The sequence below is a fragment of the Acomys minous genome (genome assembly GCF_964271855.1).
Source record: "Acomys minous genome assembly, chromosome: 6".
Lineage (NCBI taxonomy): Eukaryota > Metazoa > Chordata > Mammalia > Rodentia > Muridae > Acomys > Acomys minous.
The window spans coordinates 70,095,971-70,122,408 of record NC_140487.1 but is presented as its reverse complement, the minus strand read 5'-3'; the positions used below and the strand labels follow the sequence as shown (position 1 = coordinate 70,122,408).

At 46.4% G+C, this 26,438-nt stretch overlaps 1 protein-coding gene across 2 annotated transcripts in view; it reads right to left on the bottom strand.

Annotated features, from left to right (window-relative positions):
- CREB3L2 (cAMP responsive element binding protein 3 like 2) overlaps positions 1-26,438 on the bottom strand; it is a 128,277-nt gene that overhangs the window by 39,459 nt on the left and 62,380 nt on the right. For both annotated transcript variants that reach the window (XM_084786823.1, XM_084786824.1), the window contains exon 2: positions 17,164-17,380. In XM_084786823.1, coding sequence (XP_084642949.1) covers positions 17,164-17,380 — 217 coding nt within the window. The remainder of the gene's footprint in view (positions 1-17,163; positions 17,381-26,438) is intronic.

Here is a 26,438-nt window from a genome sequence, read left to right as displayed (position 1 = left end):
GAAGGAGAGGAACATGAGGTGGATTATGGTCTATCTATACGGTGGAATATTTCCATAGACATTGACATGACATTTACAAAGCAATTGTCAATAATAAAGGAGAGCTCCATAGTGTACTAAGGGAAGCCTTAGTATAACAATGTTAAGAGAGTGAAGACAAGAGACAAAGGAAACGTGCCTGAGCAGTAAATGTTGATCAAGACAATCATTCAGGAACCGTGCCGTTCTTCTTTTTTAACGTTTTATTGAGTTTCGAAAGCCTGTATTTGAGAGTTGTTAATACGACTCCCAGTTGTCAGACACAAACATGCCTTGCCTCTGCCTCCTCTGTGACTTTGCGATCCCAGTTATTAGACAGAAGCTGCAATGGCTGAAAGGCTCCATGCTGACTCCAGCCGGCTTTGTCACTCCGTGCTAGTTACGACTTTGGTTATTGCCATGATAAAAATATCCAGACACGAGCCACTTAAGAGAGAGAGATGGTTTGAGGGAAGCCCATCATGGGTGGGAAAGCATGGTGGTTAGAGTGTGAGGCGGAGAGTCACGTTGTACTCATGAGGTAGAGAGGGATAAATGTCGGTGCCCAGCTAGCTAGGATGCCAACCCAATGGGGATGGTGCCGCCCACATTTAGGGTAATATTTTGCCCAAATCAGCCTAATCAGGATGATTCCTCACAAGCACGTCCAGGAGCTGCTTTCCTAGGTGAGTCTTGGTCTAGTCAAGCTATATTGGTATAAGCCACCATGCCCTCCAACTGTGTGTGCCTTTGCTGTATGAGCTTTTAAGGCCTCCAGCTGGGCCACGTAATTTAACCTGGACAATGCCCCTTAGCTTCTCAACACAGCAGAAACTTGGGATGTGTTATTTAAGATCGGCTCCATGTTCTTACACTTTTACTGTCATATAAGAAGGATGATCTAAAAGGGGGGGGGATATAGAAATATATAGAGAAGATAGAACAAAAAGCAGATTAGTGAATCTACTCCTCAACTTATTGCCTCATTTGTCACTCACAAGGTTATTTTTAATTCACTGGTATAGAATTTTGTATATAGATGCAAAATAAGTTTAATTCTAGATACAGTGGTATAGAATTAAAATATAAGTTTGTTCTTTACACACACTATACATAATATGTATATATATATACATATATATATTTCTACTCTAATATGAGGTATTGTACCATATAAATAAATTATAATACAAGGTTTACTTTCATTATTTTGAAAGTGCTATTGCAGGCTGTTTAGGATAAATATGTTATACAAGTTGATTATCAGCTGATCAAATCATGGTCATGTGAATCACTTGTCTACTTTTATCACAAGAATATACATCTTAGGTGTGACAGATAGATATGATTCTATAGAAAGATAAGGTAGGATAGTTAGGTAAGGTCTTCAAAAACCTCAGACATGCAGAATATGGCATTTTAAAATGTTTTTATTACTTTAAAGATTCACTGACAATGAGACTGGTTAACTCCTGGCAACAGCCAGCCTACCTCAAAGAGGATGATGAACATCAAAGAACCTCCTTATGGAGGTGGCTTCAAATGTGGCAAACAAGCCACTGGGAAAAATGTCCTTGTTTCTACCACAGACAGAATTCTGCCTAAAAAAAATGCAAGCTTGAATGCAGGCGGAGTCAATGGCCAAACTCTGCCATGATAGGGTAAGCAAGTCCTCAAAAGTTCCTGCCTCACAAATATGTCTGTCAGATATTGGGCCAGAAGGCTGAAGAAGATGCTCCAAAATAATAGAGAGTTTTGTGTGACTATTCAGGTAGCAAACTCTCTGTCATCTTCTCATTTGGAAAGCTACTAACCTGCACTCCCGGCATACTCAGGTAATCAAGTTTATTCCTTCTCAAGTCTGATGGAGTTGAAGATGAGGTAGCTTAGTTTTAAAATGACACTTAGCTGTTTAGGGGTTAAGATGTTTTTAGGTCTAGATAGATATTTTAAGTTGACAATGACAAAATGAGATGGAGATTGATTTACATTCAGAATTTTAGATGCACCAAGATAGGAAAGATGTTTTCTTCAAGGCTGTCAAATACAAATAGCCAAAACACTATGAATGTAACATTTATATAGTTCCTGATTGTATCATGGTTATTCTTGCTATAGGTAGTTTATTGGATATATGTGGAATAATACAAATGTATATGTAAAATTTTTTTAATTTTAAAAAATTAAAAAAAAAAAGAAGGATGCTCTAGGATAATCAATCTCTTGATCCCAGAGGAAGGAGCACGACCTCAAATATCAAAGGCATGCCAAGATGAGCCGAACCATCCACTCTCTTGTAAAAGAAACTATTATTCTCCTGGCTCAATTGTTGTCTGGGAGGCTTACTGACTTTGCTAGCCTAGGTCTAATGCTGGAAGCTTCTAGCCTCCATACAATCTAACCCAGGCCTACAACGTTTCAGCCTCTGAGATTTACTGCTTAATAAGCTCACCCTTACTTGTTCTTTCGGGTTCTTGGCTGGCTCGTTCAACTCAGCTGTTCTGGTTCAAACTCTTCTCCCATCTTATTCAATCTAGCTTCTCTCTTGGCCCAGAATTGCTCTGATTGGCCTTAAACTAACTCAGCAATCTGCTCTAATCTTCTGGCTTCTTCTCATTTTCTGGCTTGTTCTGTCTTCACCTGAGTTCTTTCTCTGCAACCCATTTTTCTAATACTGTCCTGGTAAAACTGTCTCCTCTCTCTGTAAAACTATGTCTTAAGTAGCTTCTCTTTCCTCTCTCTCTTTTTGTGACAGTTGGCCATATCCTGTTCTGTCAAATCCTCTCTGATTGGTCACCTTTTCTGCTACTCAATTAGCCTTCACTTTCAAACATGGGTGCTTCTTTCTACAAGCTTACTTTAGCTTTGTTCAGGATTAAAGGCATGTACCACCATGCCTAGACCTAAGCCTTTCATTATGTGATATCCCAGGCTGGCCTTGAACTCACAACTGTTTGCCTCTGTCTCCTGGAGTAAAGGCATTTTTGTATTCCAGCCAGATCACACCGACCTGGAAGATCTTCGGGTGGGAATATCTTTCCAGAGCAGCCATGTTCCGAACCAACATTCCTCTACACCCTCCGCTAGCCTCAGGGAGGCGAGCGAATGCAGCCGGGGCTAGCAGTTACTTATCTGATTCCCACGTCGATGAGCCAATCCCCAGCAGTGGAGATACAGGAACTCGAGTAGCGAAATGATTTTTACTCCAAGTACTGGAATTTAGAGCTGGGAGTGTAGGCTAGTTGATAGCATGCTGACTCGGCATATACAAAGCACCAGTTTAATCCCCAGGACCACACAAGTACAGGTAATCCCAGTGCTCAGACTCAGCAGGAGAGGTGGGAGGACCCGAAGGTCAAGATCATCCTCAACTATATAACAAATATGAGGCTACCCTGGAATAGACTTTACACACACACACACACACACACACACACACACACACACACACACACACACAGTATGGAGGTCTGAGATGTCTTCTTACACAGTGTAGCTAGCTAAAACAACAACAACAACAATATGGATAGAATTATGACGTCAGAATCTATTGCAATAAGATCACTGCATTAATTTTCAGAATAACTCCTCTAAGTTATCAGTTGAAGAGTGTGTCAGTAAATCTCTGTAGGAAATGGTGAGATGGCTGAGCAGGAAGGAGCACTGGCCTCACAAGTTTGACGACAGGAGTTCCTAGGACCTCCATAAAGGTGGGAGAAGAGAGCCAACTCCCAAGAGTTGTGCTCTGACTGGCACTTGCATGATTAATAAAAACAAACATGTATAGATCACCCAGTCTGCCCCAGCACGCGCATGCAGGCGCGTCGTGAAAGAGCTGATTTCAGATTACGGAAGGGGCAGTCAGCAAGAAGTTTGGTGAGAGCAGCACTGTGGTTGAAGTTTAGCGAAGAGAGCGTGCACTGCCGGCCCTTGGGGGCTGGCCTACCCTCTGCGCACAGTGGAGACGAGAATCAAATCAGAGCAAAGCAAAGGGCAAATGCAACCTGTAAGGTAGGAGGTTAACAAAGGACAAGATGAGGGAAAGAGCAAGTGCTGCAGCAGCTTGCCTGGGGCCTTAGCTTTGCTGTTAAATTTTATTGGCAAGAAGAAGCTCTTTAGGGCCACTGAAGGTTAGCATTAGAAGCATCCTCAGTGGCTTGTGTACACACACACACACACACACACACACACACACACACACACACACGAGAGAGAGAGAGAGAGAGAGAGAGAGAGAGAGAGAGAGAGAGAGAGAGAGACAGACAGACAGACAGACAGACAGACGAGACAGACAGAGGGGGGAACTATTTTCTAAATTTAGCAATTCAGGCTGTGAATGAAAAAAAAAGTGTTTTCTGAATCGCATCTACTTACCTTTTAAGTTTCATTTCAAAGGAAAGACACCCTCCCCTAATTTTCATAGTGTATATTCTGGAAGACAAGTACCCCCTATAGCACTGGATTTTATTTACACTGCTTCCCCCCATGAAGGCTGCGTCTTCTCAGCCACACCCTTGGCTATCAGCAAAGATGAAAAGAGGCCACTGTCTCATGGTAGGGAACAAGCCCTTCACATCTGAGCTCAGAATGGAACAGCTATCAACGCCGAGATGCTAAATGACTAAAACATCAGGTGGCCATGAAGACCAAAAGGGCCGATCTGCTTACAGCCAATGAAATAAGAGCACCAGGAGGAGAGCTCAATCATTCCCACATGTGCAGCAGGTAACTACAGGGGAGAGGCCAAACCCGGAACGGAGACTTCTATTTAATAAACACATGCACAAGCATGCGCATGAACACACATGGACACACACACACACACACACACACAGAATGTAGAATAGGAGTAAACATACACTGTTAAGAGGAATTAAATCATACAAATACCAGCTGTATAGCAAAACAGTCCTACATGCATCCATTTATCATCCACATAGTATGTATAAATTGAAGACAGTACCTAAGTTACCTATGCCTCCTCTAAACCTTCATTTTATTTGTTTGCTCTTTCAACATTTTAAAAGAAATGGACAAATCTTATTTTTATATTTTTAGTCGTGAGTCTAGCCTTTAACAGCTGAGCCATCTCTCCAGCCCCAAATCTTATATTTTTTTTCTCACATTAAAAAAAAATCTCCTGCCTAGGGAGATGGCTAGGCTATTCTCCCAGAAGACCTTGGTTCGATTCCCAGCACTTACATTACAGTACACAACTGTCTGTAACTCCAGTCCTAGGGGACTCCAGTGCCCTCTTCTGGCCGCCACAGGTACCACAACAAGTGGTGCAGGGATGCACATGCGTGCAAAACACCCAGACTAATAAAATAAAACCGATGTTCTTTTAAAATTCCAAGGCTGAGTTCTTCAAGGCAGGAGCCTGCAGGGCAATAATTCTGTGAAATACATCAGAATAGTGACAAGCTTGGGGCCCGCTGCATGGAAGCCAGCGGCCCGTGTGCCTATGGTACCCTGCATGAATTCCCATGCAGAATGACGAAGAAGTGTTCACGATAGAGAACTCGGCAGCGCTGGAAGTACTTGCTGTGGACTGGGTATTGTTCTGAGTACTTTGGAAATATTTACTTAGTCTTACGAGTAATCACAGGGGTTAATACAACCATTACTCTCATTGTAAAAAAAATGAGAAAACTCGCCCAAAAGTATACAACTGCTGGGCAGCCCACTTGGGCCCACTCTCATCCGCACACACTGCTTTCCAAGGGAGTGATGGTTCAACACAGTGCTAGCCTAGAAGGATTACATTTTAATAAACGTTATTTTTGAGGCCATATGTAGGCACAGAAAAAAAGATAAAATACTGATCACTCCTATACTACAGACCACCACCAGTCCAATGTTTCTGATATGCAGAAACATGGTTTAAGACCAGCGCTTACTAGCTAAGACACGTTGTCCTTGGTCTTCGCCTGTGCTGGATGGACCACTGAGACCAACACAATCAGCTATCTCTGTCACACTGTGTTCCTTCAGTGCCTGTGTCCACAGAAGCTCCCCACTTGGCTCCTGTCATTCCTATCACAGGCACGTGGTAAATTATGCATTTAATTTTAGAGCAAGCCCCAGAAGAAGAATAACAACAACAGCTGATACTTGGTGCCTGCAAAGCAACAGGCAGTGCTCTAAGCGCGTCATATGTATTAACCCCCTTTAATTCCATGAATGGCCCCACCCTGGCCCCTTACCCCAGCAATGCTGTGTCTAAGTATTATAGTCTTGTGCTAAAGATCTGGAAGGTGAGACAGAAGATTAAAGCAACTCACCCAAGATTGAGTTGCTCCTAATCTGAGCGGAGCCCAGCCTCAATCGACATACTATAACTCTGGAGATCCACGCTGTACTTGATCTGCTTTTAGACAGTGTCTCCTGAAGGGTGTGGTGCTTAGGGCACGAACCACATATATACCCAAGGGACAATCAAAAAAAGACTGGTTTGGTACACAGATCCACACAGAACTGTCGCATATATCCTACTTTTCTTCCTCCGAGATAGAACTGTTGTGATTCCCACAAAATCAAAGTGGCTTTACCCGGTAGGTGGCTGCGCTGTGTGGGTCTACATTGCGGCGGTTAAGCAAAGGGGTCACAATTTTACTGTTTTAAGGGAAACACTGTCATCTTCTTTGACTGTGTTTCCCACCCTATGGCAGAGGACCCAGTATGGGGTTAGTTGACAAATGCATCATCCCTCTCTGCCCCCTCTGGGATGACTCACACCGATGCTCTCGCTCTCGACACCAACAGCTCAAAGGAAATGTGATTAGCTATTTATCTCATCTCTGTGCCTTTCTTTTTCTGGGTCCCACTTCCTGGGAACACAGCAGCACCGAGATCCCTCTAAGGCTACAGAACAGAACTCTAAGTGACCCATGACTCACCCTTCCCCTTCGCTCACACACACAACCCTGTGTGCACCCGCTGCCTGCGTCACACAGCTTCCCAGGTCTCCGTAAGTACCTCTGTGTGCGCACCCCTTCTCTGCTCTCCCAGCCTCAGCGACGAGCCATCACTCTCTCCTTGGCTTTGCAACAAACACTTACCTCTTTGCTCCAACCCTCGCTCCCTGCCGTCCCACAGTGCTCAACTCCGGCATCCGTTTCCTCCTGTATCTTGTCTCAGACACCCCTGTGGCTTCACATCAGCACCAGCTTGCTCACTGAGCACTTGCTTTCAATTGGTAACCGTGAAAACAGTGCCCGTAATTCAAGGAGTTGGTACAGCCACCTCCAACGCCCGTGAGCCTAGGAAGGCCCAGCGGGCTCATCAGCAGGACAATGGTCACAAGTGATGTCCCTGGCCTAGCTATACTCTATAGACCTGGAGCAGCAATAGTATGTCTTTTTATAAAGATTCACTTTTATTATTACTTTTAGAATTGTGTGTCTAAGTGGTGTTGGCTGGGGTGGCGGGCCAGGTATGTGCGCAGGAATACAATACCCAGTGGAGGCTAGAGGAGGGTGCCTAACCCTCTCGTGCTGGAATTCACAAGTGGTGGTGAGATTTCTGACACAAGTGCTAAGAACCAAATTCTGGTCCTCTGCAATAGCTGTACACGGCACAAATGCATGTTACATTAATTCTGATTAGCCTGTTGATATCTTACAGATTAAATCCCCTTCTTCTTCTTCTTCTTCTTCTTCTTCTTCTTCTTCTTCTTCTTCTTCTTCTTCCTCCTCCTCCTCCTCCTCCTCCTCCTCCTCCTCCTCTTCCTCTTCCTCCTCCTCCTCCTTCTTCTTTTTTCCTTTTTGGTTTTTGAGACAGGGTTTCTTCTGTGTAGACCTGGCTGCCCTGGAACACACTATGTAGAACAAGCTGACCTTAAACTCAGAGACCAGCCTGTCTCTGCTGGGATTAAAGGCATGCACCACCACTGCCTGACTTAAACTCTATTCTGACACAAGCTCAAAGGACAGGGACCAAATTAAGTTTCTTCTTCAGGAAAAATATTGAAATAAAAGAACAAAGAAAAATGGATACTTTGTGTTGTACTTTGCAAATTCTTCAGCTGCAAGTCACATGACTGAATGGGGGGATAGTGACAAATTAGGTAACAGTAAAAAGGCTTCTGAATGCACAACAGACAGAAATTAATTTAAAATCAGATGTATGCATATCGGAGGTTATTCGGGCAGAGTTCGCTGAGTGTCGCATTGGAGTGACTTTCCTGCAGCTTTGCTTCTGGGCTCACAGCATGTGTGCCTTGCACTGTACAGGCTGTGACATGCATCGCCAATAATCAAAGACCAAAACGCCTCCGCTCAGATTCAGGACCACTGTATGTCACGGGCCGCAGTATTTTCAGTGTCCATACAAATAGCTCTTATAGAGATTAAAATGATTTAATCATAAAAAACAAAGGCTTTTTAGTTTTTTCCGATGTCATTCTCCAGCATGTAAGTATCAAATTAGTAAGTCTTTGGATTCTGTTGTGTGAGACTGTGTGGTTTTAAAAATTGCTAATGGAGTTTCTGACTTGAGTTTATTTATTTATTTATTTTAATGTTAGATGAATTTGATTTGGGATTAGGACAGCATTTCCAACAGACCCTAAACATACTCTTGCCATGTGGTAGAATATATTCATGCAAAGCGACATTCTACACACTGATGATTCTTAAATCAAAATATTAATCAATTCAGAAAGCACTAAAGACACACTATACCCAGTAGCATCCAATATTTGGCCAGGATTAAAATAAGTGCAGCCAGCCGGGTGGTGGTGGTGCATGCCTGTAATCCCAGCATTCGGGGAGGCAGAGGCAGCTGGATATCTGTGAGTTCAAAGCCAGCCTGGTCTACAGAGTGAGTCCGGGACAGGCAAGGAAACTTTGTCTTGAAAAACCAAAAATAAATGAATAAGTGGTCATCTCCTTAATTGTATGTTTGCTTTGTCTCCAATAAATGATAAAATTACATGTATACTAAAGAACTGTTCTAAAAACCATTTATGATTTATTATAGTAAATAATTGGTTTCTGTGCCTATTTTATACACCTCTAACCCAAGGGGCATGCAAAAATTTCTTGATCAAAAGGTGTCATAAATGAAAGTGTAAGAAGCCCAGCTACAGTGTGGATTGTGTACTCTCCTGCACGTGTGCTTCCGTACATAGTCTGGCACTCCTGGAAGGTGGCAGAAGTATAAGAGATGTGGCCTAGTGGGAGGTCTGCAGCCAGGGCATGTATGTTCTCCATGGGGACTCGGGGACCCCAGTCTCATCTTTTTTTTTCTCTTCTTTACTTTCTGGTCCCAAAGTGAGCAGTTTTGTTCCACTATGAACTTCCACTGTGAATTGTTGCTTCACCATTGACCCGCGCCCCCCCCCCACCCACCCACCCACTGAAGACGCAATGGAACCTCCAGGGCTGTCAATCAAAATGTCTCTCCTTAGAAGCTGACTACATCAGGTAATCTGTCACAGTAACAGAAACCTGAAAAATACACCCAGCATCCCAGTCTGATTACAGTGGAGCATCACCCTCAACAGACACTAAGGATGATGACTTCCTTGGGGTGACATACAAAGCTGTGCTCATTTCAGCATAAGCCTTTCTTCCTCAGCTCATACGCATATCCAGGAACATTTTCCTGGGATATTTCTTTTAGCCTCCTCATTCTTTTTTTTTTTTTAACACATTTTTATTTAAAAATAAAATAATTCATATTATTACATCTTATTTGCTATCCCATCCTGTGCATCCTCCCATTCCTCCCTCCCTCCTGCTTTCACCCCATTCCCCTTCCCTATGACTGTGACTGAGGGGGATCTCCTCCCCCTGAATATCAAGTCTCTTCTTGGTAGTCTGCTATCCTTCCTCTGAGTGCCATTGGGCCTCCCTATCAAGGGGACATGGCCAAATATGGGGCACCAGAGTTGGAGTGAAAGTCAGTCCCCAGTCTCCACTTAACTGTGGAGAATGTTCTGTCCCTTGGCTAGATCTGGGTAGGGGTTTGATGATTACTGCACAAATTGTCCTTGGTTGGTGCCTTAGATCAAGCAGAACTCCTGGGCCCAGATTCACCCATCATAGTGTTTTTCTTGTAGGTTTTCTAGGACCCTCTGGATCCATCTATTTCCCTATCTCCTATATTTTCTCACCTAGAGTCTCAATAGGATGTCTCCCCTCTGTCCCACTTTCCTGGTAAGTGAAGACTTTCATGGGACCTGCCTCTTGGGCTAGTGTCCAGTTGTAAGTGAGTATATACCATTTGACTCTTTCTGCTTCTGGGTTAGCTCACTCATTATGATCATTTCTAGCTTAATCCATTTATCCACAAATTTTGGGAATTCCTTGTTTTTAATAGCTGAATAGTACTCCATAGTGTAAATGTACCAGTTTCTTTATCCATTCTTCTACTGAGGGACACTTAGGCTGTTTCCATGATCTGGTTATTATGAATAAGGCCGCTATGAACATGGTTGAGCGTATGTCCCTGTTGTATGCTGGCGCATCTTCTGGGTATATTCCAAGGAGTGGAATAGCTGGGTCTTGAGGAAGCCCTATTCCCAGTTTTCTGAGATAGCACCAGACAGATTTCCAAAGTTAGCCTCCTCATTCTTGTCCTATTCTCATTTGACTGTTTCAGCTGAACAGGAAGCACTCTTAGCATCTTGTCAGCAGTCTGTACCCTGAGAAGAGGTGGCTGAGTGGGGTGGGGGCTGCCTCCAACGGCTGTGATGGGCAGCCACATTCCTGGGCTTGGCTTCTGTGGCCTGAGCCCCGTGAGGCCCCACTGTGGCTCCAGTGTTTCAGACAGGCTTCCAGTCATCTGGCTATGAAATGGACGAGTCCTGTGCTGTATTAGACCAGGGTTTCTTAACTTTATTTTTATTTTTTATTTGTAGTCACAGAATCTTTCCTGAAACTAAATAAAGTTATCAAGGCCCATGGTGTGCCTCAGTGGGTAAGGGTCCTCGCAGCTAAGCCTAACAGACCTGGGCTTGGTCCCCAGAACCCACATAGTGGGAAGAGAGAACCAACTCACACCTCAGCATTTGTGGTGCATGTACACGTGCGTGCCCTTACATGGGCACACGCGTGCACACGTACACGCGCACACACACACACACACAATAAACAAACGTAGAAAACAAACTAAAGACAGTTATATAGCCTCTTACCAGAAAAGTTAACAAATGCAGACCACCCCAAGCTTTGGGCGCATCTTAAGGACTCCAGACTCCACTGGATGGGATACGCACATCCCTTTGCTCGGTAGGATTGGCCTGAGACTCAGGAAGGATAAAGAGAAGCAAGAAGGAACAGGGTAGATAAAAGGATGATGGCAGGAGGAAGGAAAGGAAGGGAAAGTTAGGAGGGACAGGAGGGAGGAGAGAAGAGTTATGGCAGGTGGGAGAGAGAGAGAGAGAAAGGAGACTCCCTCTAAACCAAGTCTCTACTTAGCTGTGTGTGCTAGCCAGCGCTGCTTTCTAGCTTAGAAGAGTTTGCAGAAGAGCAGCGTTTGATCTAACCGGAGCAGGACAAGGAGGGCTGAGGTCCCGGCTTCCCCAAGGGCGGTAGGGAGCTCGCTGTCCACCATTTGGGGCTAGGGCTCCTTGGGATTGTTTCAGCCTTTGGTTATTACGAGGTAAGAACTGTTGGGTTTGGTGCAGACAGCTGTTCTTAAACACCACGTGTCTGCGTGCTGCCCAAAGAGAAGTCGTACTTTGTCAGGGCGGTCATCTGCTCTGAACATTCGGACCTGGAAGGATTGATTCCTCCTTCCGGGGGGTTATAAGGCATGGCTCAAGAGACTACAGTAACGTTGTTACCAAACACTTGTTCATTCTCAAAACCCAGAAACATAGCCGAAGCTATGTCCTAGGCAAGGCTGTGCTCTTGCTGCTATCCACGCATGCCTTTACTGTCAAACATCTCAAACAATTCCAATCCCATATTTATCATCTCCTACTTAGACAGATGAAAGAAAACATCAGAACTTTCACTAAGATGGACTGTGGACTGTATGCTCTTTGTAAAATCCATTGGAACCCTCGAGCCTCTTTTTTTTTTTTTTTTTTTAAGCAAATTAGCAGCACAGCCTGTCACAGCAGGTGAGCTACAAGCCAGTTGGGGAACCAAACAGTATGTTCTTTTGGTCTTAGGTTAGAAAAGGCCTCGTCAACAAGCTCCACCGATTGTTTCTCCCCACAGTGAGCGTCAGCTTAGGTGCACTATGGAAACCAACGAGAACCTAAGTGGCAGACCAGCGCCAGCCTGGAAGGAGGATTGTTGTCTTGTGTCCCTTATGTTCCCTCATTGTGCTTTGAAAGCCTGTAGGGCTGAACGTGTCTCCTAGCTTTAGCTTTCTCCCTTTTTTTCTAATTATATTTGGTTCTGTTGCTTTCCGGGGGGCCATGCCCCCAAAGGGGTGTGATCTCCGTGACTCACTCCCAAACTACCCACTCCCCAGAATGAAACCCCAAATCGCCGAGCCAGCGGCAACGTCCGTGATAAATTCACAGCCCTCCTTCTCACAAGAACGTAGATGACGCCAACAAACAGATGCTCTAAAGAAGTCTAGTCCCTGACTGGACAGTCTCCAGAGTGAGCGAAACAGTACATTGGGAGAGGAAGTCCAAAGACAGAGAAAGACATCAGCCAGGAAACTGATAACACTGAAAACGAAGCAAACAGAAGTGAAAGAATCAATCAGTGGAAAACTACATCAAAAAGTGTCGGGCCCCATTAAAGACCAGGCAGGGGTACGTCTCTGTAATGGAGGACAAAGTAGAGACAATAACCCGCCCCCCACAGAGACAAAGGAGAACAGCTAATGAATGAAGAGGAAGGAACCCTGGACCCTTGGGGATCTGTTTTGTGAGCAGCCTTTTCACTGGGGATCTTGGTTTCAAAGCACCGGTGCCCTGGCCCTCTGCTCTGCATCTGTGGCCCTACAGCAAGCTCCAGGGGGCGGACTCCAGGCAGTGTGCCAAGGCTGAAAGCCTGCTTCATTCAGGCCGCTCTTCCTGGCTCTTCAAAGGGTACGCTCTCTCCAGGGAAACACCCACAGTCCAACTTCCTCTTGGAACACTACCCAAATTCTGCCTAACAGGGCATTAGGGACACAGTTTCTCATCCGACCCTGAGTGGCTCAGAGGTAGGGTCTACGTTTCACCACTTGGTTCATAAGTATCTAAGCTAGAGTTCAGCACGCAGTAGGTGTGCAACCTGCATGTGGAACTGGAGCAAAGTCAGTCTACCGAATGTCATGAGGTCACCTCCAAGTGGTGTCCTCCGAACAGCAAACCACAGGTGTGAGATATACCCCTGGTTTTCCCTCTTCCGTCTTCCACTACTCTTTGTTCATGTCACTTATCCTCCTTTCCCAGAAGCTCCTGTCCTTTCTATTTTTCCCCATGTCACTGACTGGCATTTATAAGGTAAGGTACTAAAAAAAAGTAGCTATGAAATTAACTTGAAAAGGAGCCATAAAGCATTAACAACACACCTATAGCTCTTCGGCACCATGCTTGATCCTGGCACATGGCAGCTGCTGTCAGCCAGGGGCTAACACTGGTGAAATTCTGCATCTGCAGTATGTACCGAGAGGGCATGTGCAGAACGGTGCTTCTCTGACCTCACAGGTCAGAGATGGGTGCTCTATCTCTCTTGTCTTTTTTTTTTTAACAGCTGGCTATACAGTTCAATGATACAAATGTTCACTGAGCAGCTCAAAGTGCCAAGCATAGTGCTAACTGCCAGACACAATGGAGCAGAGACCCAGCAACTAACATAGATAATTGGAAATACAAGGAAAACTAGTAATCTCCACGCAAATAAAAAGTATTATGTTTATAGTAAATTCTTGCTCCCTAGACAATTATAATCTGGCGCACATTCACTAAACCTATCTGTTGTGTATGTGTGTGTGTGTGTGTGTGTGTGTGTGTATATATATATATACGAACTAGCAGAAATAAAATAACCTACTCAAAAGTTAAAGAGCTCAGTACGCACTGGATTTCACTGTTAAACAAAGGCTGGTAAATTGAGAGATCCTTGCTCATAGGATCAGGACGATGTCTCGGTGGGTGGTGGCACTTTGAGGTGAACTTGAGAAACTGAGTTTTATCCCCGGGACTGACAGTGGTGGAAAGAGAACCAACTCCTGCACCTTCTCCTCTGATCTCCACATGTGCACGCTGTGTGCACATTCGTGTCTCTTGATACATAAGTTAAGTTTTCAAAAATCCTCTACAGAGTCTTACTGAACAGCACCCTGTCCTCTTCCAGATAGATCTTGCCTGTGAGTAATGACTGCAATAGAGCTAAGAAGGCCCAGACCCGGGGGGGCGATGGAATCTACTGTCGCAGTCCTCAAAAGAAAACACCGAAAGTCATTCTCAGGCCAGTTCTGCACACAGGGAAGCTGGGCGAGGAAGCTCAGCCGCCCTCCCCGAGCCAGGCAGTGGGAACGCAGACATCGGACAACATGCGGGTGCCGAGCACAGGACTTCTACTTGGCTGGCACATGGACAGCGGTTTTAGAACCAGTTGTGTACTTTTCTAACCCTCCCCTCCTGGTGATGATAAATTCTGGGAGAGCAGTAGACAAACATTTTCTCTTTACATTTCTTCAGTGCCTTGAACATAACTTGAGACTCACTGGGTCAATGACTAGAAACAGTGCGGAGAACAGGAACACCAGGTAAAGAAAGGGGCCCAGACACGGAGACCTCACTTCGCAGTGGACTGTCAGCATCCAAGAGGCCTCCAGTGCCCGCACCTCCTGCTGGTCACTCTCTTGCGCAATCCCTTCCCACAGTGAATCAGTGTTGTCCTGTGTGAGCAGCTGAGCCTCCTCCCTGGCTATGTCAGGAAAGGTAACTCACCGGAGGCTTCTCACTTGTGGAAGAAGCCAACAGCCCCATGAAGAGACCCACGTAGAGGGCGACCAACTCGCCAGCAGCGACTTGCTGCTTTGAGGACAAAGCTTCTAACCCTGGAGATATTTCAGCAAGCATCTCAGTCCAATCTCATGGCAAATTATGAACCAAAACCATACAAGTGAGTTGCTTCAGAGGACTTAAGCACAGAACTCATGAGGGGAAGATAAATGGCCATTCTAAGTCATCAAAGGGGGGGGGGTATTTGTTACACAGCATAAACAGCTAGTACAAAAGACACTGAAGGTTACTAAACCCACATATGAAGAAGGACTAAAGACTGAGGCATCAAAGGAACTGTGAGACTAATACAGGCAAAGCAATGACAAGAACTTGAGGAAACCTTTCGTGAAGGCGAGTATACCCCTACAAAGAATCTCAGAGTCAGAAGAAATCTTAACAGTCATTTGTCTAACCTCTCACAGAAGGCTAAAGTCCATTTACAAAATAATAAGACCAGCTCAGGGCTTGCGTGAATTTCACCTGAAACCTCCAGGGGCTGACCTGCACATGGGGAGGGGTGAGAAGGGTACAGCTCTCCCCGTTGTCTGCGGCTCACTCTTCATGGCTTCAGTTACCTACGGTCAATCCCAGTCTGACCATATCACATGGAAAATTGGAGAACTAAGCAGTCTGTACGTTTCAATAACTTGTGCTATAGTACGCTGTTACAATACTAAGACACAATCTGTCATGGGGCTAAGGAGAGAACGCCATGCTGGGAGCAACAGGGGCCATATTGTGCATCAGATCTGCGGGCATTTCTGAAATTGAACAACCTGAAGGAGGGGACGGGTCCTGGAGTGCGGAGAACACAACTCGCCGAGACACTAGGTGGCAGGCACCGCTCTGAGATATATATATATATATACATTTTTTTTTTGAATGGCTGAAAAGCTTTCTTTTCATTAGCTGAACATGGGCAAAACCTTAAAAGGGTATGAAGCGAATGAAAAGATGAATTGCGCACTCATACAGTGAAGCTCAATTCAGCAGCGGCCCAGAGTGAATTAGTGACACAGGACACATCTTTATGTTAAGTGAAGAAGGCAGATACAGAAGACGATACTGTAATTACGCCCATATTAACTTCCATAAAATGTAAAATGTTCTGACTAGATCGGAGGTAGCCAGGAAATGGGGGAAAAGGGAGTGCCCTAGATACTGTGAAAAGACACCATGACCAAGGTTGCTTATAAAAAGAAGGCATTTGATTGGGGCCTTGCTTGCTTTTTCATAGGCCAGTTCATGGCCATCATAGTGGGGAAGGCATGGTCCAGGCACTAGAGAAATAGCTGAGAGCCCACACACATCTGACCCATAAGTCACAGGCACTGCTCTGAGACCCTAAACACCTCGTCTCACCCCCAAGCCCCGTTATGCCCTCAAATTAGCTCAGTTCTCTTTTCCTTTCTTTCCCGTGAGGAGAAACATCTTATCCCACTGACGAAGGCACAGCCGGCAGCCTAAAGGGAAGGGCTAAGTCTTCATACTTTTAAATTCTCCACAGAAAAAGGAAAATCAGAGTATGTGGCTGAGGCTGCAGCAGGCAAGAAGGAAGCCACGCCCAGATTCACAGCACCCCTTTCACTGCCCATGGAAGAGCACGCTTCTTCGGGGCTGATTGTTGCGACTCTGCCAAAAAAGAACGTATTCTAGGGAAGAACGGGGAACTTTCACGTCCACAGTCCCGAGAGAAGGTGTTTTACTGGTTCATCCTCTGAATTTCCCCCGGAGGAGCGGCTCCTTCCTTCATGCATGTGGGTACAGGCATCGGCTTTTAACCACAGCAAAGCATGAGGAAGTGTGGTATGTGGGAGCAACCGTCAGGAAAATGGTATGACCCCCTGAAATAACTGGCTTCCCACACTGCTAGGTATGGTCAACCAGGAGGGCAGCTTGTCTGCAAATGGCTGCTCCGTTGCCCTGGGTCCAGGTCAAAGAGAGAACCAAGACTCAGTCACAGCAAGTTCCCTGAATGACGTAGCCTAGGGCAGAGAAGTTCATGTTGTACCTCTTGGCAGTTACGACATCCTTAGCACCAGGCCTGAGAGGCAGTGGGTGTGTGGCTAATGAGGATGCTAACAGTAACAAAGTCCATACCCTGTCTCCTCAAGGAGCTACTCAGAAAGTTCAAGCCCATCCCCCTCCCCTCCCTGCCCCTCCCCCTCCCACATCCCCACCCCACCCTGCCCCGCCCCGCCCCGTGTTTGGTTGCTGTCTGTCATCTTTACCTTCATTGAAGCCTTCGCTGGTAGGCACTTGGGTAAACGGGGACTGAGCCCGGGGCTCCTCGCTCAGGGAGTAGCTGTGTTCGGCCTGAATGAGAGGTGCTGGCGACGTTGGCGATGGCTCCACCTCCATCGACACACTCTTCTCTGAGAGGAAAGGGTCATTTAGGAGCTGACCCAAGACGTTCTGGGAAAACTCATCCAGGAGTTCTGAGAAGTGCTGCAAGAGGCAGAAGAGGAAGAGCTCAGGGTTTCTCACTCTTGACCTGACGCCTGACACTCACGCTCCAAGGCAAATGCACACTGGCCCCTGCGACATCCATGTGCCTGTCTCTGTCCGTCAGACCACCGCAGTGGGGGCTCAGTTGGCAAACCGCTGGCTGAACAAGCGCGAAGACCTGCGCTTGATCCCCAGTACACTCATGAGAAGATGGACATGGTGGCTTGCTGGCCAGGCAGTCCTAATTAAGGAATCCCAGCTCCTAGTAACAGACTTAGCCCCAGAGACAAGGTGAAGAGCCCCTGAGAAAGACACTAGGGTTAACCTTTGGCCTGCATACATGCATACACACCTACACACACACACACACACACACACACACACACACACGCATGCACAATGTCTAGTGGTTTAAACTAACCATAATTTATTATTCCTTGTCATTCAGTGACGGCGTGAGCAGCTGACTTCGTCAAAGGTGCCCTGATATAGTCACACCGACCTGCATGCTTGGCTAGAGGCTGGGTACCTGGACACCCGGGCCTGCATTCAAGGACGTTAGGTGGGGCTCCCAGAGAGAATGGTACAAATATTTCATCAAGACAGCATGAAAGATGAACAACCTCAGAATTATACATCACTGTCACAAACGCCCTCATCTCCACGGATTTTTCCAATCAAGGTAACTGACAAAGCCAGCCCAGGCTCATGGGGTAGCCCATTACAGGTCTAATTCCTGGGAGGAAGAAAATGGCAAAATCCACTGCAGATGAAATATGCACAGAGGATGGCATGATTCGCCATGGCCGTCGTTGGAACAATCAACCACTCTCTGTATTACACCGTTAAATAAGCTGTCCTCTATTTCCACATCACTGATAGGGTGCCTACCGTAAGGTGCGGGCAATAGAGGATTTTTTTTTAAAGATTTATTTTATTATTATTTGTACAGTGTTGTCTGCTTGTTTATCTTCAGGCCGGAAGAGGGCACCAGGTTACATTATAGATGGTTGTGAGCCACCATGTGGTTGCTGGGAATTGAACTCAGGACCTTTGGAAGAGCAAGCGGCGCTCTTAACCACTGAGCCATCAATAGAGGCTACTTAGTTTGGATCTAGACTGTTCCCCCAAAAGTGTGTATGTCAAAGTTTTGATCTTCGCCCATGTTGTTATTGGTTAGTAGTGGAGCCTTTAAGAGGTGGAGCCTAGCAGGGGACTTCAGGCCATAGAGGAAATGCCCTTAGAGGGGACCCTGCCATGAAATGAGCAGTCCTGCTCTGCCATGCATGCCCCCCCCCCAAGCCCTACTCCCTCACCCCCTAACAGGGCATGCTGGCTTGCCCAAAGCAACAGCATCAGCAGGAACCAATTAGGCAAAGAGATCAATTATGCCAAGTGACCAATTATGCAAAGGAACCTCCGCAATGGAAGGCAAAGGAAGCCTTTCTCTTTGCAAGTTGATCCTATCAGGCAAGCTGGTACAGTAAACTAACAGCCCACTTCTCTCTGTTCTCTCCGGTAGATTTTTGTTTCTCCTTCATTTTCCACGCTCCATCTCTAATTCTATTGACCTCCCAGCCCCTGCGGTACCATGTCATGCCATAGGAGTAGTCTACAGGCAACATGTCGGGCTTACTGTCCCACACTGAAGGAGATGGGGTCCCCTTAATCCTCCCTCCATCAGAGTGTATTGTGCTACGAGGGTCCGCACAGCAACACTTCTCACTGCTCTGTTGTTATGTTGGGCTAGATAATTCTTTTAGTTCTGGCGTGGAGGTAATGGCGGTAGCATGTGTGCGTGTGGCAGGGACGGAGGGTGGGGCAGGTTGCTCTGCATGCTGTAGGGTGTTTAGCACGGTACTGCTGACATGTTGGACTAGCCACATTTTGTGGTGGCAGCGGCGGCAGCGGCTTCAGTGTGTGTGTACGGGGGAGGGTTGTTCTGTATGTTATGAAATGTTTAACAGTATCCCGAACCTATACCCCCTAGATGTCAGGAAAACATTCCCCCTTGGGTGTGAAAACCAAAAGAGTGTCTCCTCAAACTGCGACATTTCCAAAGTATCTCCAGACTGAAGCTATCCTCACCACCTCTACTTCTACATGAACTTCCGCTTTTTAACAGGAAGCTCCCTCCACTTCCACTTCCCTTCCTGCTACCTACGCCACTTTCGTCCTGGGACACTGGCAAAGTCCTCAGAGGTTGTGTCCAAGAGGAGGAGAAGATTTACAGAGTTGGCAGCTACCAAATGTGAAACTTTAGGAAGGACCCAGGGACATGAGGTAAATAAGAAGACAGAAAAGCCCAGGCCCACCCAAGGCATGGCCGCTGAGAATGGGCTCTCCGAAACTTCTCCACACACAGAAACTATCTGAGAAACTGAGGGTGGAGACTCTGAATCATACGCATGTGTGGTGCCCAAGAACCTTCCTCTGAGCCGGGCGTGGTGGCGCACACCTTTAATCCCAGCACTTGGGAGGCAGAGGCAGGTGGATTGCTGTCAGTTTGAGGCTAGCCTGGTCTACAAAGCGAGTCCAGGATAGCCAAGGCTACATAGACAGACCTTGTCTCAAAAAACAAACAAACAAAAAAACACCAAAAACCAAAAATCAATCAATCAAACAAACAAAAGAACCTTCCTCTGTAGCCAGCTGAGTCCAATGAGGAGCAGGGCAGCTGTGAGGCTAAGATTTGAACCAATTTTCTGGCTATTCAATAAGCTAAGGCCCATGATGGATTACTGGACGGTGAATTCTGTGAGGTGTCTGATGGAGATCCCTTTGAGAGCAAAATTACAGTAACAGAAAGGGAAGAAAAGAATGCAAAGCATAGGATAGAAAAGCAAGACTGGACACGGCCTGCCCATTTCTAGACCGCAATTCTGTCCCAAGTTGCAAGGTCAACTCTGGCCAGCTAGGCTGGCTGTACTAAGCCTCCAGCATCCAGCTGCACCCAGAGGCAAGGCGAAGCTGCCTAGGCTGGCCTGCCCTGCTAACACCCTGTTTTCTTTCTCTAGAGCAGCACTAATGAATGTTTTCATGAGCATCCTCTTGCTAACCAATAATAAACCTCCTGGCTCTGTTCACCCTCCTCAGGCTCTCCCTACTTTGGATGATACAGTAATTATTATGTTATGAAACAATTTAGCCCTAATGACAGGCAGCCCTGAAAAAAAAAAATCAGTCGTTAACAAGTACATCATCGTGACCTCCCCTTCTGAGGAAAAGGAACTCCTCAGAAGCAAGGACTAACAGCGAGTAGCCACCCACTTCAGAACTTATCAAAGGTAACCACTGAGTGGGGGCAGGGACTAAGAAGATGGGCTCAATCAGTCTCACCAGACACCATGACTCAGCCCAGCAAGATGGCTCTAGGCAGGTTTACATGGTGGCTTTGGTCTCAGAGATGCAGCACAAAGGCCAACTTCCCACTTCTAGTATGGGGCTCAGGCCAGTATCAGCACATCATTAATGCCAGCCCGGCAGAGAAGAATTATGGTCTGGTGGTCCAAATCCAGAGAAAAGAACAAAGCGGGCCTCAAAGAGGGAGTCCTTCTGGACCCTTCAGAACTTTAACAAGTAACTCATGGGTCATGTAAATGTAGCGTAATTGTTTCTGAGAAACCAGCATCCCATTTTGCCACCTTGCCTACTATTTAATCAAGCTCTACTTTCAGAGCCTGCTCTACACGCAGTGATCACAGCAATCTTGCGAAGTTGCCTAGCACTCCACAGTCCAATCTCTCGTCCATCTCTCAGAAGACCTTGAACTAAGATCCTCTTATTTCTAGGTGATGGGACTTTCCCCACCTTGCTTCTCCTAGGAAAGAGACATTTGAGCCTCACAATGGAGCTGCACGGAAAGTCCTCCACAACAGCTTAGACAGTGTGGTAGGCTTGCCTGATGACCTGGGAGGCTGACCTATCAGATCTTGTCAGACAAGACAGATGCATCTCTGGATCAGACTTGGGAGACTTGGGCACTTTGTCCAGGGTTGTGCTATCAGTGAAGGCTGGAACTGCAGTTCCATGCCAAGTTCAAGGGCTTCCACATTCTGCATGCTGCCTTACCTCTAATGCTAAGCAGACAGACTCACAGACGGTCCACCCACTAATAAGCAGTCTTCCACATGAAAACTATACAAACACATCGAGAGAATGCTCGGCAGAGAGGTACCTACCATTGCCTTCTGTGATCTATCAGCAAAGGAGAAGGAGGTACTGGCTGGTCCCTCATCTGTATTTCTACTACAGAGTCATCTGAGTTGCGATTTCATTCAAACCCACCTCAGAACATGACGTGTTTCATCCAGCTCAGTGAAGACATGGAGTGACTTATTTAAACATTTATGAAGGGAGTCAATAATAATAAGGGCCCACTAAGACAAAACTATTTTTTTTTCTCGTCAAAAGGACGAAATCTCTGGCTTGGGTGGAGACCTAACCTTCCAGGTGGGCACGTCAATGGCCAGCCTCCTAGACCAGCCCTAGGAAGGCAGTCTCACTTGAAGTCACAGTGAAGAGACAGAGTAACTACCCCGTTAGAGAGATAAGGTACTTACTGTCCCTCCCAGAATTCCAGCTCTGCCTAGCACAGCCGCTTACAGGGCTATGGCCCTTTGGCTTCTGAAGCCCTCCCACTTTTCTGACTTACTCAGAGAGGTGTAACATTTCCTTTTCTGCTTCCTACCTCCGCACTAAGCCTGATTCCTCTGGTACTTTAGGTTTCTCCACTCTTTCTCTAAAGCTTGCCCTCCAGCTATATAGTGGTTTGTTTACCATGTAGCTGGCTGACCTCCATGCCAGCCTAATTCAAACAGCACTGTTCTTCTCCAGATGTGGCCGAATAATTGCCTATAACCTGAGGGCTATAGGAGTGGAGGCAGGAGGATTGTTGGGCTTGCTGGCCAGCAGCCTAGCTCCAGGTTCAGTAAGAGACCTTGTCTCAAGGGTATAAAGGCAGAGAATGACGTATGCCCAACATCCTCTTCTGATCTCCTCACACACACGAGCACACACACACACACACACACACACACACACACACACACACACACCGTGACCTGATGCTAATGACTGCTCCATGATCTGTGGTCATGAGGTCCAGAAGAAAAAAATGAGATGGTAAAAAAATAATGAAGGGATCTTGATGAGTTCAAATGCCTGGTGCATAGACTTTCTACTCTTTCCCTCAGAGTACTCACCCCCGAGGCCACTCATCCAACGGGGCTTATACGCAGCTCTCTGGACAAGGCACCAAGCCACGTGAGAAAGGTAGGAAAGAAGATGGAAAACGATTCGTTTCGTGTACAGGTGGGACTGTCCTATGGCGCAAAGGGCAAAGGGAATGTCAGAAGCACGTCCTCTGGCCCATTGCCCTGTGTGCTCACAGCCCAATAAGAGACTCTGTAATTGTTAACCCACCACTTATGAAATTAGTTTTTTCCCATGTGAAGCTCGTGTGTGTGTGTGTGTGTGTGTGTGTGTGTGTGTGTGTGTGTTGGGGGGGTATGCTGAGGAATGGTGGGGTGATTTTGGACTTGTCCTCCTCCACGGTAAGCAATGGTGGAATGGATGGTGGACTTGGTCTATACTTACTACCTTGCTTTGGTTCAAAGATCTACTGGGCAATCTCACGCATGCTCTGGACCATCCTGACTGAGACACGCCCACAGCCGCAGCCACACAAGCCCTGCTTACCCAGGCTTGCCCACCCCTGAAGTCTGTCCCAGATAGGAGAGGGGGATTTCATACTCTGAGGCTAAGCCTTGCCAACAAAGATAACAGTAATCAGCCATGGATGCCGGCAAGCCATAGTTAGCAACCTATTCAGGTAGGGTCCTCTATAATTTTCTAAAATGTTGTTGCAGGCAACACAAAATGAGGCTATACAAGCTTTTCCACTTTGGAGGAGAAGGGAGAATGCGCTCTTCTCTGTTGTGGATAATGTTTTGTTTTATTTGCACCTGTGACCTACACCCTGGGGGACAGGGAAGCAGGTCTGGCAGGAAAGGGGTTTCAGATGGAAGAAACCCGGGGACAGCCACTCAAAGCACCCCCAATCTGTACTTGCTAAGCGCCCCACTCTCTGGGCCTGTGGTCCGGGAGTAGGGACTGCCTCTGCCTGAAAAGATTACACTTGGGTAGAAAAAAGAAGCCTTTGTACTTCAAAAATCAAAACCCACAGCCGGAAGCCTTATACACAGCACACCATATCCGAGGACTGGCGCTGCCGAGTGGGGAATGCGGTGGGGCCAGCTGACAAAAGAAGATTTAGAGAGGACACGCCTCAAATTCACTTCAGAAACAGAGGCCTCCTCCTCCAGCAAAACCATTCCCCTCTGGTGGGATGGAAGGAGCAGTGCCTGGGCTCTGGAGACCACAGGGCTGCCCTCCATGTCCTCCCCTGGGGGCCTTAGACCTGAAAGGTCCCCACTCAGTCTGCTGTACACAAAGCACTACGTTGTGTCAACGTCACAGGAAAAAAAAAAAGGCTGATGAGTCAAACCCAATACAAGAAAATTCCAAGTGTGGCCAATTTGTTTCTGGCACAAAATTTCAGGTAATTACAGATGTCTCTAAATTTAAAAGAGAAAAAGAAAAAAGAGGGCCAAACCTTGGAGCTCTTTTCATTATAAAAGACGTTGCGGGGTGTGGGGGGGGTGTGAGTGTGTTTCTTGGGTTTGATTTTCACATCAGTAAATGTAATTTGTTTTGTTGAACTCTAATTGGCGGTAACAGAAACTGTCTCAAGTCTTACCCTAAGACATAGACACTTTAATATATCATATCTAGGTGTGCTTTCCTTTGTAGCTAAAACAATGTAATTGAGTTAATCCAATTATAAAGGTGTGGGCAGATTCTACCTAAGAAGCAGTTAGGAATCCAGAGGTAAGTGCTGTCAACGGTTTATGCACAGTTACCCTGCAGGGAGGGTACAGGGGCACACCAGGAGTGGGGGACAGTTAGCCCCTGTATGGCACTCAAATGCTGACACACGTCAGTACACATTTGTGCGTACCCCAGAATGTTCAACACTGAGTGAATTCTAACATAAACTGCTGACTCGTATGTCCATCTGTGACACTCGGGTCACCCTGACCTGGATGTTGATTGTGAGAGTAGTCATCTGGGAAAGCCTTAGTGTTTCTTGTTCAAGTTTGCTGTGAACCTCAAAATGCTCTTCAATATTCCTTGTCCCCTTTCATTTTCTTATTATCTAAATGTACGTTTCTACAGATGTTAGGGGCCTGGTGTCACGCACCAGTATGAACAGCTTTGAAACTACATAACTTCCCACCATTAAAATAAGAAATTATGAACTTTCAGCAAATGCAGCCCAACCCTTAATGGTTCACAGCAGCTCCTCTTGAATTTGCTGTAGGAAATTGCACTGTTTCCTTTGAAGACAGTCTACTCTTAGTGTATACACACACACACACACACACACACACACACACACACACACACACACACGTTCATAGTTTTAACAGAAAAATAGCCCACTAACAGTCCCTGTGACAGGGCTCCAACAGTGTAGCTGGCACAAACAAGTTTCATCTGCTTTCTGCTTGCGTCATTGTCATCTATAGCTGCAAATGACCCCCAAATGTGTATCTGAGTGATTTCTGAACCCAAACTAGCCTCTAAGTCTGACAAAGAGCCTTTCCTTCCACTGCCCCAGGATATCCAACTAGTCCCCTGTGAGTGTGTGTGTGTGTGTGTGTGTGTGTGTGTGTGTGTGTGTGTGTGTGTGTGTAGGGAAGCAAAAGGATTAAGTAATGTCTCCACCTTCCATGTTCAATGTTTGGTGCTTTTCAGAGCACAGAGCCTCTCACCCATTGTCTTAACTATCCTCACAAGGCTAGCAGAAGCCGGAGGGTGGACACTGGAATCCAGAGGAGCGAGGCAGGATTCCTGGTCTCTGGCTTGCTCGCTGACACTTCCAACACTGTCCCCCAACTCCACATCACTACCAGAAAGCCAGCAGCTCAGATTCCTAACTTTTTTTTTTTATTAAAAGCAATGCTTTTAGATTTTTAATGCAGGGCCCGCCGCAGGACCACCTCCTTGTGGTAGCAGAGAAAACCCTTAGGATATTCTGAGCAGCAGAGCTTATGACACAGAGGAGACCTCTTTGGTTTGTTCTGAGCCTATGTGTTCTTCTCTTGCTTCTTCTCCTTTAGCTGAGTTGCATCTGAGCATCAAACGACAGCCATTCAAAAGCACGGTGGAGCGAACTACCCAATGCTCAGCCCGTACAGAACCTGCTAATCCTCTCCAGTTATAAACGGGGAGATGCACAGACGTGGGGTGTGGAGAGCAGCCGTCTTTATGGCCAGTCCCCCTTTCTTTCTCTTTCTCTTCTCTTCTCTCAGGGCAAAGGTCAGATGAATCACCTCCACCCTTAGATGGGAGAGCTGGTAACACAGAGGCACCCCGGGCCTGGTCTGGGCCGCACACCAGAGCCTGCAGAGTATGCCTTCTTCACTCTTCAGCACTCAGCAAACGGCCTCCTCCCACACAGCTCAGCCTCAGCCCAACTTGCCCACAGGTCGAGTCAAAACGGATTTCAGTGCCTGATTTATCATCTTTGCTTGGTACCTGTGGATGCTCCTGCTTGCATTCTTTAGTTTGCTCATTTTCAGGATGTAAGTAAATGTGCAGGGGTTTTTTGGTCAATCTCTTCTAGAAATCTCTTTCCTCCTCCTGATGGCAGCATTTAGGTTGTTTCTTGTCTTGAACAGAAAGTGTACCTATCCACCGCCCCCCCCACCAGCTCCCATCCTTTGTCAACCTTTGGGCTTTGTCCCAAAGGTCCAGAGTGTTCCCTCTTATCCTTCCGTGAAGACACAGTTAAGATACTTGTTCTCGCTATCTTGAGTCCACTTTGAATGACTAACATCTGCCATTCCTGAACCTCTCGTGGGTGATAACGCAGCCTGAAAGGCAGATACAAGTGACAGTGACAGAAACTCTGGGAGTCCTAAGGGCCAGCCTCACCGCTCCAACTTGAGAAAAACAGAGGCCAAAAGTGGCTAGTGGATCAGAGTCAAGG